This window comes from Caretta caretta, chromosome 1 (assembly GCF_965140235.1).
Source record: "Caretta caretta isolate rCarCar2 chromosome 1, rCarCar1.hap1, whole genome shotgun sequence".
Lineage (NCBI taxonomy): Eukaryota > Metazoa > Chordata > Testudines > Cheloniidae > Caretta > Caretta caretta.
Genome location: NC_134206.1, coordinates 310,896,500 through 310,913,372, shown reverse-complemented (window position 1 = coordinate 310,913,372; position 16,873 = coordinate 310,896,500). Strand labels below are relative to the sequence as shown.

Sequence of the window (16,873 nt, the reverse complement as noted above, 5' to 3'; positions counted from 1 at the left end):
CAAGGGGAAGTATATATCCATCTTTCCTGGTTGCATATTTCTAGTAAGTTTTCTGCTTAGCAGTTCAACCACTCAGACAAATCTCTAGTAGATTGAGTGTCACAGTCACATCACCTCATGCAAAAAAGTCAGAGCTCCCCACGTAGACAGTGAAGAATACTGTTAAATGGAGGTACATTTTCTCTGCCAGTTCACACAATACAAATCCCACAGCTGACAGCACAATTCAGAAAAGACACAAAACTACTCAGAGCTAAAGGGCTGGGTAGTCTCCCAAAATCTTTTTTGTACAGGTCTATTTATCACTAATGGATGAGGAGAATGATTCCTTGGCTAAATGTATTCCTGTCTGCACTTGAATGAATGCTATTGAGTATAATACTGACTAATCTGTGTTCAAATGCCTATGTTGCTAACTACAGAAATCTGCTTTCTTCCTCTAATCCACAGATGCCAAACACTGTAAACCTCCATGCAAAATGATAAGACATGGTACAGAAAATAAAACAGAAAAAAAAAGAACTTTACATTTTTTTCTTTTACCTACTCTTTGTAATGAAAATTACTATTGATTGTGATTCATACCGACCTTAAGTTACTACTGTATACAGATAAAGTCAGTACTAAGCAAAACTAAAATAAGAATAAAAAATGAAATAAAGAATACAGAGTGGAATAAATCCAAATGCCAAAAACATGGAGAATAATATTAAGAAATAAAGAGAGTGGTTAGAAAGAGTGGGGAAGATTGTCCCCTCCATATGTGGAAATACATATGGGAGTGGGTCTGAAAACCCTGGAGGAGGAACATTGCAAAGCTTCCTGATAAGGATCTGGAATCATCCTGCACTTAATTCACTATAATCAACACAGCAGAAGTGGGTCTTTAGGAAGGACTTGTATGTGGATGAGGTAGGGGCTTTGTGGATGAGGTCAGAGAGGTCACACCATTTATAAGGAGCTGTGTGGAACAAGGCATGTAAGGGATTGTGTGAAAAGCTGTCCAACCAGCGGATAAGGCTTGAAACACTGTCAGAGTGGAAGGGATGGGCCAATGCTATGCTTAGCATTGACAAGACAAGACAAACTGGAAGGGGCAGCATTATGAAGAACTTTGAAAGTGGTAACAAGAGTCTTTCATTTCATGCAACAGCAGATGGGGAGCCAAGAGAAAAGTGCAAAGAGGGAGGAAACACGATCAAATGGATGGGCAAGGGAGATTATTTTAGTAGTTGCATTTTGTATGGATTGAAGGGGGGGGTGGGGAGAGAGAGAGAGAGAGTGTACAGCACAACAAAAATGGCAGCCCCTCATCTTTCATGCCCCACAGGACAATTCTACTCAGACAGACAGCCTTTCACTTGATAAAACTGAGATGAAGCAAGCCAGTGTCAGACCTATTGGCATTATTTTATAATTACACACACGCAAAAAGTACATTATTAAGCTTTTAAAGTCAAGCACTCAAAAGTTAGGAAATACCAGAATTGAGGTTGCCTGTGCACTTTGGCCCTTTGTATGTATGCATTATGAGAAATATTTAATTACAAGAACACATTCTATTTTTTCCCCATCGGACCCATACACTAGTCGTTCGTCCCTCCCTCCCCCTGAGAATAATATTTCACACATGTATCATGCCTTCCATCTCAAAACATTTATTAATTTAGCCGCAAAACATGCCTCTAAAGCAGATGTTCTTGCCCCAATTTACAAAAGGGAATTCTAAGGCAGAGAGAGAGAGCAAGTGACAAATCTAAGCACAGAGTGGAAGTCTGATCGACTGAGTCCTAATCTAGAGTCTTATCTACAAGAGCTTCTTTCCTCCATCCAGGGCAACTCTGCATCCATGTGAAGAGCTTGGGTGATATGGGAAGGGTCTACAGAATGGCTGGGGCAAGGAAGTGAGGAATCCTTCCCGCAGCGTGAGCAGCTACTGTTGCCAACTCTCATGATGTTATTACAGGTCTTGTAATATTTAGTGTTTTATTTACAGCCCCAGCTCCTGCAATGACACGCTTAATTTGATCATTTGTTAAAACTAACTTTTTAAAACCATTAAGAAGTTTCTAGCACTCCTGGTTGTGGAGAAAACCTTGCTTGAAATAGTAGATGCTACAGGGTTCAAAAAACCAGAAAGCAAATAAAAAGAACCCAAAATCTATATTTTAAAATCTCATGGTTTTTAAGACAATCTAATGGAGCTTTTGGGCCATGACTCCTGATTTTTGAATATTTGGGTTTGGCAATAACAAATAGCAGTGGAGTTGCTATACAACCACTGAGTGTGGCCATGATCCAGTGTGCCTTTCCCCTCCAGGGTGAAGGATGGCTTTTCTGGACACGTAGTCGTAGATACATGAATGGAGTAGCATTATTTTCCCCTTGACATGCTGAATATATTACTACTAATTTGGTACTCAATTTTCTGATTAACCAGTTATAAATGCTCATTCTGGGCCTGATTCTCCCTTCAGTTATCTTGTAAAATCGCTAGTAACTTCAGTGAAATCAACAAAGGTAGTAAGTGATACAAACATGGGGTAAGCAAGAAAAGAATCAGTCTCCCTGGGTTTTCTGTGCAACACAAACGCTATAGTACTAAAAGAAAATGCAATTATTGTCCAAACTTATAAGTAAATTACACATAACAAGGTACCCCATGACACTTCTATGTTATTTACAAAGCACCTATCAACGTAACCGATATGGGGAGAAAATGCACAGAACAAAGGTTTTCAGAATGGCTGGAATTGAATGAAACGACTGATTGAAATGAGTGATTAATTTGGAGATGCATCTGGAACTGAAAAAGGTAACTGCCTTTATTAAAATTAGGAGAACCTATAAAATCAGCTGTTTTTCCACTAACTAATTATTTAGTATCCAGTCCAATATTGCTTTTCACGTGAAACATCCATTGAAATCATGGGAGTTTTGCATGTGGTATAGGCACAGAATCAGGCATCTCTAAGAAATGATTTTATGGACTATAATTTCCCTTAAATATATTGGCTCTGGCCTTCAAAAGGAACTTTCAGGTACCTTAATGCAGGCTGCCCCTATTGGAATATTACAAGGTATTCTTTCCCTAGGCTTTGACAGATTTAAAAAAAAAAAAAAAAAAACCTAAAGGATTTTTTTTAAATGAGTTACAATGCAGGGAGAATCCACTGAAGTCAATAAATCTTTCCATGACTTCAGTGGGAGTTGGATTGGGACCATATAGCATCTAAATCAACTGAAAACCAGACATATTAAAGGAACACCCGATGATTTGTCAGGAAAGTTTAAATGAGTTAGCAGTTCTCTATGAAATTCAATTAGTGCATGTACAGAAACATAAGTCTTTATTCATTAAGAAACTTGATTTAATGTGTTTGTGTACAGCAGCCTTTATTCACTGTATTTCAAAGTACCTTGTAAAAGTATTTCAATACAGCACTCCAGCTGTCTCATTTCTCCCTTTGTAACACGAATATTTCATCAACTCTTCACTTCTTTTATCTTTAACAAGCCTTAGCAAAAGATACTTAAGTCAGTGAGAACAGATATCATTCTTAATTGTAACTGTTTTATTCAATTGTCAAGCAATCTAGAACTAAACAGAATTCCCTGGACACAGAATATGAAAATTAAGGGTCCAGCACCTGTCCTGTAAATCCTTAATCAAATGAGTAATTTGTACGCAGGTGAGTACTCCCAATAACTTCAATGGGACTACTTACCTAAGCAATTTTACTTATGACTATGGCTTTGCAGGATTGGTCCTTTATTCTGCAGAACACTTGTCATTTCAACATGATGCAACAGTTGCAAGAGCAAAAATAAAAATACCATTGAATTTTGTTGTAGTGTTTTTTGTTTTGAAGGTATCCTTAAAGATTTTACAAAGATATATACTGAGAGTCTGATGACTGGGTATGGAGCAACAGAAATCAGTATGCCCCTCACAATGACATATATAAATGCACAGAGAATTTTTTACATTAGAATCATCCACTTGATTGAAGAGGATTGTTTTCTAACTCCAAACTAGTTTGTAGGAATGCCAAATAATTTCTTTATCTTTATGGGGTTGAACCTGAAATGGGAATTTGGAATGCAGATCAGTTGGATGATTGTACCCCTAGATTCTAATCCTAACTTAAGATTCCCAAATGTAATATTTCAATTTTACATAGGGAATTTCTCAGGTATGATTGACATCCATAAATGTCAAGAAATACCTGGTTCTTTAGCATTCTTCCAAAGTAGTAAGTAATTTTCAAAAGCAAAATTGAAAGGATCCGTGGTAAACACAACATTAATAAACCTTGATATTTACACGAAGTCATGTGTATGACCGGTAGGGGAGCCAGGTGTCTGGTTTTCGACCGGAACACCCGATCGAAAAGGGACCCTGGTGGCTCCGGTCAGCACCGCCGACCGGGCCATTAAAAGTCCGGTCAGTGGTGCCGTGTGTCTAAGGCAGACTAGTCCCTACCTGTCTTGGCACTGCGCTGCGCTCCGGAAGTGGCCAGCGGGTCTGGCTCCTATGTGGGGGAGCCCATGGGACTCCACGCACTGCCCCTGCCCTGAGCACTGGCTCCACACTCCCACTGTCTGGAAACCATTGCTAATGGGATATCGGGGGAGGGGGACAGTGCCTGTGGGCAAAAGCAGTGCACGGAGGCTCTTGTCCCCCTCACCTAGGTGCCGGACCTGCTACTGGCTGCTTCCGGGGTGCAGCGCGGAGCCATGACAGGCAGGGAGCCTGCCTTAGCCCCACTGCACAGCTGCCCGGGAGCTGCCTGAGGTAAGCTTGCACCCCAACCTTGAACCCCAACCCCCTGTCCCAGCCCGGAGCCCCCTCCAAACCTGGAGCCCCCTCCTGCACCCCAAACCCCTCATCCCTGGCCCCACCCCAGAGCCTACACCCCCAGCCGGAACCCTCACCCACTCCTACATCCCAACCCACTGCCTCAGCCCAGAGCCCCCTCCCACACCCTCTGGTGTGGGGCCAGGGATGAGGGATTTGAGGTGGAGGGTACTCTGCACTGTGGCTGAGGGGTTCAGAGTGCAGGAGGGGGCGAGGGCTCCAGCTGGGGGTGCAGGCTCTGGGGGTTAGGGGTTTGATGTGCAGGAGGGGGCTCCAGGCTGGGGGGTGGGGCTGAGGGTTGAGGCTAGGGGTGCAGGCTCTGGGCTTGCGGTGCAAGCTCTGGGATGCCTCATACTGAGAAGCAAGATAAAATGGTGCATGAAGCTGTAAGAATCAAGCTATTAACTGGGAGACACGGGTTCCAGAACTATCTCAGACTTCCAATCCCCAGGGGCAATATTGAGAAGCACTGCCCATTTGATGAGGAATTAAGAACATAACATAAGAATGGCTATACTGGGTCAGACCAAAGGTCCATCCAGCCCAGTATCTTGTCTACCGACAAGGGTCGATGCCAGGTGGCCCAGAGGGAGTGAACCTAACAGGTAATGATCTAGTGATCTCTCTCCTGCCATCCATCTTCACCCTCTGACAAACAGAGGCTAGGGACACCATTCCTTACCCATCCTGGCTAATAGCCATTAATGGACTTAATTGGATAAATTCATGGAGGTTCTCTTTTAAACCCTGTTATAGTCCTAGCCTTCACAACCTCCTCAGGCAATTGAAATGGTCAGCAAAAGAACAGAATCTGCTCTTCCTTAAATTACTAATTAGAGGAATCATAGTGGGAAGTGACCACTTAAATAATGTTGCAGGAAATGAGGAAAATAGCTTTAATTGGAGAATAGGCAATACATATAAAGAATAGGCAATACATATAGTTGCATGTTAATTTACTAACTCATAGTTGAAATATTCAGAATATAATCAAATTATCTCCACATACTTATTTCCTGAAGAAAAACGTAATTTAAAAATTAACAAAAATATATTTAAACAAGCTTAAGTAGTGCTGCCTAGCATAGCTTTGAAAACTTTGCTTTTACATTGCATTAGAAGTGGGAAAAATTACTGTGCCAGCTACGTTACATATCACACTCACAAACAGTGTGCAGCATAAATATTGGTTTGCACTTAAGCTATTTCAAGTTTCATTAAAAACAGTCTCAGTAACTTCTGCATAACTTTTCAGATCTACTAATATTTATATGTATAATCAATACACACTTTGAAATGGGAATGTCTGTATAAAGTCTTTTTGGTACACAGATATGTAAAATCAAATGATGGTTAAGAAAAGAAAATCCCCTTTAAATTCATGTTTATGTTTTGTCTTTTTTTTATTCTGCTTAGCTAAATATATCCATAGAGAGCATGTAATAGGAAACGTGCATCATCTTAAGTATAAAGCAGAGTTAATAATAAAATCTCCACTGTGATATCATCTAGTATAAAATACATCAAAATTAATATCTGATACACAACAAACATCAGAAAAGAAATTTACGCTGGGCAATAGGGCCTCATTCTGTATTCTTTACATATCATACTGAATCCAAATGAGGTTGTAAATATGCACATAATGTATGATTGAGTCCATAAAGATCATAAAAGCATACTTGATCCAAGGCTTTCATGTTTGCATATCCATTAATTGTTAATTATTAGGGGTACATATCAAAGTACAGCACAGCAGGTGCATTCACAAAGCTCTTATTTGTAATGAGATAATTGCTTGTACTGTACCTCCACCACTCAGCTTTGGAAATAAACCCCTTGAAGTCAGTAGAATAACACAAAATGAATTATTTAGAAAAAAAAGTGCTATTTTCTGTGTTCATAATGGCTTGTTACTCTGATGCTACAGACTGAACTAAAAACGGAGCAATGCATTGCACATAATGAAACCAAAGGACAATTTACTAACGGGAAGATTTCTTATTGGGTTTTGAGGGGTCAAGGGTTGGGTGGAGAATGGAATTTAATAATGGCAAAATATAGATGAGCTACATTCCAAGTGATTTTTTTTTATATACTTTGGGGAAATCATCTGTAAATTTTCACGAGTAAGAGGAGGGTACAGAGAATCACAAAGCAATCTGCAACATGTTAAGTTCATCTGAATATTTAAGTCACTAACTCAAAATGAATCACTCTTCATAATACAATTTGTTAAAATGCGTTTCTGGTTTTTAAAACATTTTCTCCTCTTCAATTATTTATAGCTAAATCTGCACACTGGAAACAGAATGAGACAAATCCTGCAAAATCTTACAGCTCATGGATTTGGGTTACGTAGAATGTGTTTAAGTCAGAGCAGATTTGAAATGAGAGTGAATTAGCTGAATAAATGCAATTACAAACTGTGTCAATGATTTTTTGTTCATGGTAAAAATGCCACAATCAATGCAGAACGATGTGCAGTGCTTTTTTATTTTTTTATAATAAAAACAAAAATTTACTAGGAAATCTTTATTCTGACCATAGAATAATGTTTGCATATAATCACATAGTGCCAGATTCTACTACCTGTAAGGATCCCAAATGAATAGCATCATTGAAGAACTGAAGTAATTGGTACTATTTGAATAAAACCTTATCGCATAAGGAGTCCCAGTGATTTCAGTTCTTTAACTGACTTTAGTGGGACGACCTGTGGAATAGGGTATTATTCATCCCTAAGTAAGGGCATCAAATTAAGGCCATTATAATTTGCCCAGTAATACAGCAGATGAAACCCCTGCCCGCAACTCAAACTCTAAATTTTTCCTTTGGGAGTGAGTATTCTTCCCTCCTGTTTCCCTCCTAGGAGTTTTTCATAGGGTGGGGAGAGCCAGGCTTTACTTATTTTTCACAGATTAATGACAGGTTTCAGAGTAGCAGCCGTGTTAGTCTGTATTCGCAAAAAGAAAAGGAGGACTTGTGGCACCTTAGAGACTAACAAATTTACTTGAGCATACGCTTTCGTGAGCTACAGATGCATCCGATGAAGTGAGCTGTAGCTCATGAAAGCGTATGCTCAAATTTGTTAGTCTCCAAGGGGCTACAAGTCCTCCTTTTCTTTTCACAGATTAAGTGCCTCATACTTCTCCCATTGAAGTACAAGGCAAAACTCCAAAGTAGAACTGGACCCCAGAGCAGACTTCTCTTGAAGCACGAGAGGATATCACTGTAAGACAATGGCAAACTGGGAACTCAACTGTATTTTTCTGAAATTACATGCACATCAGATTGGATCTGTAGAACACAGTAGGTTTTCAGGAGAGTTCTCTGTATCTCCCTGAGGATAAAATGATAGACTCTTGAAACAACAGGCACAGCCTTCACGAAGAAGCTACAGTCTACCAGGCACTTCAGCAACATTCCATTCATAAAATAAGCTGACGCTGGTTCTGGATACCAGAATGAATGGTAACCACTAGCCCAGTACAAAAAACTCTAGGACCTATAAAATTCACTAAACCCAGTGATTCAATTCTTTATTGTGAGAAAGCAAAACTAAATTATATCAAAATCTAAAAAAAAAAAAAAAACTTTAATCTTACAGGAAAAGAGCTATAGATTAGAAGTATTCTGGGTTGTAGGCAGAGGGAAGAAGATATTCAAATGAAATCTGATTAAAATTAGTCTAATAACCTGTCCAGTGTATTCATTCATGGGAACAATCACATCATTCAACAAGCTATGCAGTCTGGCTCATCAGTCCTCAGAAATGAGCTACCATTGAGACCAAATCATCCATCACCTCTAAGAAGGGTGACCCCTCCAGGTCAGTTTTGAAAACAATGGTGAATCTGTCAAGGGAGAAAAATGAAGTAGCAGCTGGTGTTATACCTGATGTGGGATTGAAAAAAAAAAATGGTTTCTAGTATTGGCAGATCTTTTGTATTTACGTGTACAGTATACTCACACAAGTACACTGAGTGTTAGAAAGTTACATTATAAACAAACATCTTATTTCTACCAAGACACAAAAGGAAGTAGAACAAATGTTTAACAGACAAGAATCTCTATTTCCCTAGAGAGTTCAAGTTCTACTTAATGCCTTTCCATTTTTTATAATATGGCATGACCACATTAACCTACAAGTAAGAGGTAAACTCCAGTACCATTGCACTTCTGTCAGAAATGTAATTATGACTTTATAACATATACATTGTGTCATAACAGCATACACCCATATTTACACGTTGTGAAAGTAGAATGAATTATATTGAAATTATAATTCATTAAACAAATGCTACTTGAAGGGTTTGTTGAAATATAGTTGTCAGGAAGAGAAACATTAAGGAGTGTGAGACAATGGGTCCTCAAACTAATTAACTTAGAGCTCCTACTGAGCTAGGAGATTGGTAAACGTTAGTATGCAATTAAGATATGTATGTATATTTGTCAGTTTCTGCTTCCTTTTGTCTCTTGCGTTAAATTGGCTTTGGCTTATCTGTATAAATAAGTTAGCTTGAGCCTCAGAGAGGGGCTCACATATCTGCACTGGCAAAGCACTTTGCTAATAAACAGAGTGATCGGACAAATTATGTGAGTCCTGAATCTGACTTTGACAAGGTACATATAAATAGATTTTAATTTTGACTTTTAAAATAGGAATTTTCATTACTATTAGGAAATAAGTAAGGAATATATGAAAGATGTTATAAAAACCTCACTGAGTATATTTTGCTAGTTCATACTTTGCCATACCTTACTACTGGAAAAATGTATTGGTCTATTCATTTATATTTTATTTTAGAAAAAGATTTTTAGAATTAATATTTTAGAATTAAAATTTGAATAGCGCCTATCAAAAGTTAAGAATGTCGTTATAACAACTGAAATATTTTTAATTAAAGGTCATTTGCACCCATCAAATTTACAATTCAACCACTTCCAATACGCTTTTTGGAAAGGAAATTCAAATTAGTTTCTTCCTATGTCAAATCAAAAGAATTACCATATGAGGAGTTCAACTACAGTGAAATTGATTGCACCGTTTGCGCATGACACTGATCTTTGTTTATAAAGATTTACTGTGCCAGAAGCAGCACCACCTATTGGATGAAAAATGTAGGTTAATATCTACTTTAACATGAGAGCTCTACTATAAAACTGGTTGTGGACAGATGACAATGACTGAAGATCTTATTTTCACATAAGTATGTGAAACTTAACCAATATTTTCCAGGGGTTTGGCAGGAGCTAATAGCATCACACCATAATATACAATATAAAATTTCATGATTTAAAAACATTTTTATTTTAATATATATGACAAAGTATTTAAGACAACACTTCTAATAGTAAGTTAACTATTCCTTTAATATCTGCTTTCGAATGATAGAAAGGAAATTGCAGGATTCTAATGATGCACTCTGCATAAATCTGAATGTGTTTAAAATTAATTTGGTTATGTAAGTGGTCCTGCTAAAATCAGAATACCAATACTGTGTACAGTAAGGGTGAAATGTTAATATACAGACTAATGTATTTTTGCTTTTAAAGACATCAGTATCCTACTCATTTTAGAGCAATGACTGAATTAATCAGCTATTGGATAACTGTCTTCTTTTTAGACTGAGATTTGGCACCATTCATTGATACTCTTAAAAATGTTAATTGCCTAAACAGGCTGCTGGCTAAAATAAAATCGAACATCAAATGTACTGTACAGACAAGTTGATGCTTGTTGCCTATATTGCCTTGAATTGTAGATTTCTCTCTCTCTCTCTCTCATTTCATATGTGATAAATTTTCATGTGAGTGCATCCAGTCGGGCTGTGGGAGTGAATGGCTGGAACAGTGTCACCTCAGAGGAGGCTGATCCTGGCTCCTTGGCTAATGGCAATGCAAATAGCCCTTTACCTAGTGCTTTTGGTGTTAAATACCACTTTTCAGGCCAGGGCGTGGGTGGGATTGTGAGCGATCCCAGCCAGAGCAGCCTGTCTCTGCTGGTGGGGGCAGGACTCGAGCTTGCCTCCACGGAGCCCAGCAGCAGCAGCTGGAGGCTAAGGTGAGGAAGGAGAGAAGAAACATTCCCGTCCATGATGCTGACAGCATATTTCCGTGGTGTGAAAGTAAAAGAGGCTCCGGTCGGGAATGGCACTAGTAGCCAGGGCTCACAGAGGCGCAAAGTTGGTTTTAAACCCCGCTATTATTAAAGCATGCAAATCTCACTCACCCACTCGGAGGACGCAGAGGAGCTGGATGCAAGCAAGCAGGCGCCCTAGAATTAGCATTTCCAAATCGCCCTGTTCCCCCTTCTCTCTGTGGCTCTCTGTCCCCAGGCAGCTGCACCTCTCCTCACTGGGGGAATGGCTTGTGAGCCTCCAGCCTCGCCTTTTAAACGCTTCCCAATCGAGGAGGAGGAGGAAGAGAAGGAGGGGGTGGGGGAACCTAGCAGGGCCAGACTTGGTGCTGCATCTCTGGGACTTTCGCTCGCGCTCTCCAGCCTGCTGCTCCCATTCACCCGCCGGCGGCGGAGCTGCCTGACGTGCGTGCGGGAGACTGCGCGAGCCCGCGCGCTCCAGCGCGTGAGGGTGGGGGCGCGCGCCCGGCAGAGGGGCGGCCCCCCAGCGCGTGCCTCGCTCTCTCCTGCTGCATGTCTGCGGGCTGGGGATTTGCCCCTTCAGGCCGGGGAGAAGTTCGTCGCGAGCCCGAGCGACGTCGGGGCGTCTGACTTGGCAGGAGCCAGCAAGGCTCCATTCTAAATATGCACCCTACAGAGCCTTGCAAGCCCTGCTGACTTCAGCTGGGCTGCACACCCAGGAAAGGGGGCGCCTAGGCCACCCCTGCGCTGCAGCCACCTGCCCAGCAGCTATTTTAACGACGCTCAAACCTGGCCACTCCTGCTTCATTTGCTTCCGGGCTTGCTAGGGCTGAGCCCCAGCACCTCTGGGCTTGGCAGTTCATAGCCCCAGCACCTCTGGGCTTGCTGCATCAGTTATGAAAGTAAAATAGTTGTTTGAGCCCGGCACCTCTTTCATTACAAATTAAGACTGCCTATCACCCGCACTTGTAGGGATCCTGCAGGCATTCCCTGTGTGTATAATAGTGTGACTAAGCCCAGTGGTTTCAATGGAAGTCCTATAGTGCTGTGTACTACTGCCTATTACTTATATAGCCCTTTCCATCAGCAGATCCCAAAGCACTTCCCAATCTTTAAGGTGTTTATCTTCCACTCCACCCCTCTGAAGAGGGAAATGTTGGTATTCCCATTTTCCACATGAGGAGCTGGGGCACCGAAAGGCTAAATGACTTGCCCAAGGTCACACAGGAAGGCCATGAACCCCATCTTCCATGTCCTAAGCCATCATCCTTCCTCTCTGCTCTGTGACAGGAAGCATAGAAGAATACTGGATTCATTTGAAACTGCTGGGGGGGCGGGGAGATGAAGGGACGGAAGTAGCAGAATATAATGAACCATGATAACATGATCAGAATATAAAAATTAGCATTATTTCTCTTGTAAAATGAACCACAGACTCTTAATGACCACTTGTTTCAATGTTTGGTAAGGAAATTGAAGGAGGCTACACAGTATGTGATTTTGGTGCTGTATGGATAAGTCAACCAGTATGTGTCAGTTTCTCCTCAGCAAAGGGGTGATGGACTCTCTTAGACCAGTTTTCTGGACTGCCTGAAAGATGATCTTCTGATTCAGCAACTTCACTGACATTAGGAGCAAGGGATTAAGACCCTGGAACAAAAATGTTAACATTCTGTGTTTCAGCATTTACATGAAATCAACATCATATATTGAAAGTCTATCATGAAGTAGGTATATATAAATAGCACTGATTTAGGATGAAAGGACAATTCTGGGATTTTGAATGCCTATATCCATCAATTAGCCACACAACAAAAATAGGTTTAAAGAGCTTAGACTGTTGCATCTCTGATGCCTTGGTTTGCAAACACGATATTTTGTAATAAAGTGCTGAACATATCCTGCTTAGAAGATGGAATAATAATCCTGTGCTTAATATTATTAAAGAGTCCATATGATATCCCACTCTATACCAAATCCCAAGGAGTGGAAGGTAATAACAGTCTGAATTATTTTTAATACAGTTTTGTGTTTCCAATACTATTCCCATCTGAGCTAAACCATCCACTCCGTTTGTATGTGACGTGACTTTTAACGGCTGGAGATACTGAAGTGTAATTTCACTTCATGCTTTATAGTTATGCTATTCTGTTGGAGCTTTGTTATTCCTCATGTACTGGTAGCATATGCTTCTACTTCACAAAAAAAGAAAGAAAAAACTCTTGCGTCAGCTTTTCATTTAACATTTCTGGCTGCTGACAATTCAAGTGCCTGACTGTTTGGGCAGTTATGAGCTATCTTGACACAAAGCAAATTGGAGAGTTCTGAGAAAACAAAAGCTATACAAGGAATTGTCATTAATATTTAGGAATGTAGGAAGTTGATTGTGTTAAGTGGCAAATTGCGTGTCTTATTATGCAAGTTCAGTATCTTCCACTATGCTATATGATGTACATAGGAATGGAAGCTGGTTCATTAGTAGAAGGATTTGCTTTGAATGACAGTCTTGTTAACGAAGTGTTGTTGTAGCCAGGATATTAGAGACACAAGGTGGGCTAGTCCAATAAAAGATATTTCCATACCCACCCAGTCTTGTTAACAGAACACAATTTATCACATGAACAATAAAGTTTTATGTATTAAGCTTTCCCATCAAATGATGCTATTTCAAGATATTCCTAGGGGGAAATGTTGTTGAAGATTGTCAGTCAGCTGATTTCCATGTTACTTATTGAGGCTCATATTCCAACAGGTGCCAGGTATAATGGCCCCCAGATGTGCATGCATACATGCTGCAAAAGCAGTGTTAATGTTAATGTGTATTGTGGCCAAGATCAGCCTCACCCTCCACACACAACATCACTGCACAAGTCATACTCAGAGAAGGAAATAATAAGCACTTGTACAATACTTTACATCTTCACAAGCACTTATATTAACATGTTCAGAAATAATCTGTGAAGAGGTCTGTGCTTAAAAGCCACTGCAGGGTCAGAGAGCATATACTCCATCACTCCAGATCACATTCTTCATTGGCTTACACCTTGTCTAGTAATTTTAATTCAGCCAAAAGCAAGGTCATATATCTAGGAAAAAAGAACATAGCCTGTACCTATAGAATGGGGAACTGCAGCTTGAAAAGCAGGCTCTCAGTAAGGAACTTAAGGATCATGTGACCAACAGCCCATGAGCTCTTAGTACAGTCTTTGGAGATATAGATTGGGGAATATCAACCAAGAGGAGAGAAGCGGTTTTACCCTTGTATACAGCAACTGGGGTCCCCACTACTGGAAAACTGTACACTTTAAAAAGAGATATTGAAAAATTGCAGACGGTTCACAAAACAGTTATACAAGAATCCAGAAAATATGTCTTACAATGAGAGATACAATAAGGAACTCAATCTATGTAGTTTATCAAAGAGAAGATTAAGAGATTACTTGATCACAGTATGTAAGTGTCACTGTCCCTGGATAAACTGCCCCTTCCAAGACTCTTCTCCAGGCCCTTGAGTGCATTCCTTTCAAGTGACAGGCCTGTGCCTCCACCCTTCTTTGTGTTGGGATCCCATGGGCCAACACTTCAACAGAGCCTCTGGTTTACACCCCAGGTGGTCAACCATGCTACCCAGCAGGCCCGATGAGCCTGGCACCTGCAGGAGTTTCCTGTGGAACAGTAGCAGTATACACTGGCACAGAGAGAGCTTCTTCAAAATAAAGTATGGTTTATTTGCCAAAAGGTTCACAGCACTCAGAGAAGTGAATTTAAAACAAAGAGGCCTATACACATAGTGTTTTACCGATGGTTGGCATTCCCCTCCAGCCCCTAGGAAGACATGATTAGCCTTGGTGCCCCAGTTCTCTTTAGGACCAAGTTATAGCCTGCTTGCTGCAGATCCCGATTCCATCCATCAGTGTCAGCCCGCCATAACTAACATCCCCCCTCCACCCCCCAACACACACACTTTCTGTAGGGCAGAGCTTTTAATAAACCAATATATTTTGATCTCCAGGTTCTCAGACTTAGAAAAACAGCTATGGAACCAGGCTTGGCGCTGAGGAGTCTGCTCAGAACTGTTATTTACCTGATACTGTGTTTCTGCCTTTGTTAGAAGAAAAGGAGTAGTTGTGGCACCTTAGAGACTAATCAATTTATTTGAGCATAAGCTTTCGTGAGCTACAGCTCACTTCATCGGATGCATAAAGTGGAAAATACAGTGAGGAGATTTATATACACACAGACCATGAAAAAATGGGTGTTTACCATACACATTGTCAGGAGAGTGATAACTCAAGATGAGCTGTTACCAGCAGGAGAGTGGGGTGGGGGGAGAGAAAACCTTTTGAAGTGATAATCAAGGTGGGCCATTTCCAGGAGTTAACAAGAACATCTGAGGAACAGTCGGGGGGCGGGGGGGGGGGAAATAAACAAGGGGAAATAGTTTTACTTTGTATAATGACTCAACCACTCCCAGTCTCTATTCAAGCCTAAGTTAATTGTATCCAATTTGCAAATTAATTCCAATTCAGCAGTCTCTTGTTGGAGTCTGTTTTCGAAGTTTTTTTGTTGAAGAATAGTCACTTTTAGATCAGAAATCGAGTGACCAGAGAGATTGAAGTCTTCTTCAACTGGTTTATGAATGTTATAATTCTTGACATCTGATTTGTGTCCATTTATTCTTTTACGTAGAGACTGTCCAGTTTGACCAATGTACATGGCAGAGGGGCGTTGCTGGTACATGATGGCATATATCACATTGGTAGATGTGCAGGTGAACGAGCTTCTGATAGTGTGGCTGATGTGATTAGGCCCTATGATGGTGTCCCCTGAATAGATATGTGGGCACAGTTGGCAACGGGCTTTGTTGCAAGGATAGGTTCCTGGATTAGTGATTCTGTTGTGTGGTGTGTGGTTGCTGGTGAGTATTTGCTTCAGGTTGGGGGGCTGTCTGTAGGCAAGGACTGAAACCTGCCTTTGTTAGGACACTCCTTATCTAGGTCATAGTGTTGTCTTTCCTGCTTGGTTCCCCTAACAGTCCACTTTTGAACTAACTCCACAGCAAGTAACCCATCTGTGACATTACGCCCCATATTCTTCATATAAATATTGTTATGATATGAATATGGCATAATTATGATATGCTTTATTTAAGATGGGTCATGTGAGGTATCATTGGAAAGGTTATGATTTACTGAATGTGATTATCCAATCTGTATGCATGTATCATTCCTGTATCTGAAGTTAGGCATATAGACTATATAACAATTACAACTGTGTGTGTACTTGGGGAATGCCCACCAGACAGTAGGCAATCAGCCTGGATGGGCCATTAGGAAGGACAATAGGTCTCTGAAGGTACTAATCTCTTTCCTTCCTGTGAAGCTTCCTGGGTTGCTGCTTTGACACTACAAGGTCCCATCTTGAGCTGATATTTTTCCACTGGAAGGGTGTGGGCTAGAAACAAAAGATTCCCGCCATATGTAAATCCTATTTAAGGCTGGGGAGTGAGTTAATCTTGGCTCTTCTCGACTGCCTCCCTGTCCAAGAAGGAAGACTGCTGAAAACACATGAAGAAACAAAGGAACTAAGCTGGGGGTGGTGGGGGTTGAGTCCAGGCAAGACAGATGAATCTGTAAAAGGAATCCCTGGAGATTTAAGCTAAAACCAGTGCAGTTTACCTTCAAGAAACTCTACAACCTGCTTGAAACAACATTTAGGTGGGAAATTATTATTTGTAGCTAGTATTCCTTAGTGTATTAAGCTTAGTTTGCGTGTTTTGTTTTATTTGCTCGGTAATCTGCTTTGTTCTGTTTGCTATCCCTTATAATCACTTTCAATTTACCTTTTGTAATTAATAAAATTGTTTTTTGTTTATTCCAAAACCCAGTCTGTGCAATTCATAACAGCGG

The 16,873-nt window shown here is 40.5% G+C and overlaps 1 protein-coding gene across 4 annotated transcripts in view; it reads right to left on the bottom strand.

Annotated features, from left to right (window-relative positions):
* The window catches only part of PTPRZ1 (protein tyrosine phosphatase receptor type Z1), a 198,494-nt gene extending 187,075 nt beyond the window's left edge, over nt 1-11,419 (bottom strand). For 2 of the 4 annotated variants that reach the window (XM_048836186.2, XM_048836188.2), the window contains exon 1: nt 11,097-11,409. In XM_048836186.2, coding sequence (XP_048692143.2) covers nt 11,097-11,154 — 58 coding nt within the window. In that variant the 5' untranslated portion in view covers nt 11,155-11,409. Of the gene's footprint in view, nt 1-11,096 lie in introns of all 4 variants that reach the window. The other 2 variants (XM_048836185.2, XM_048836184.2) reach the window with 2 other exon arrangements.
* Between the last annotated feature and the right edge of the window lie 5,454 nt (nt 11,420-16,873).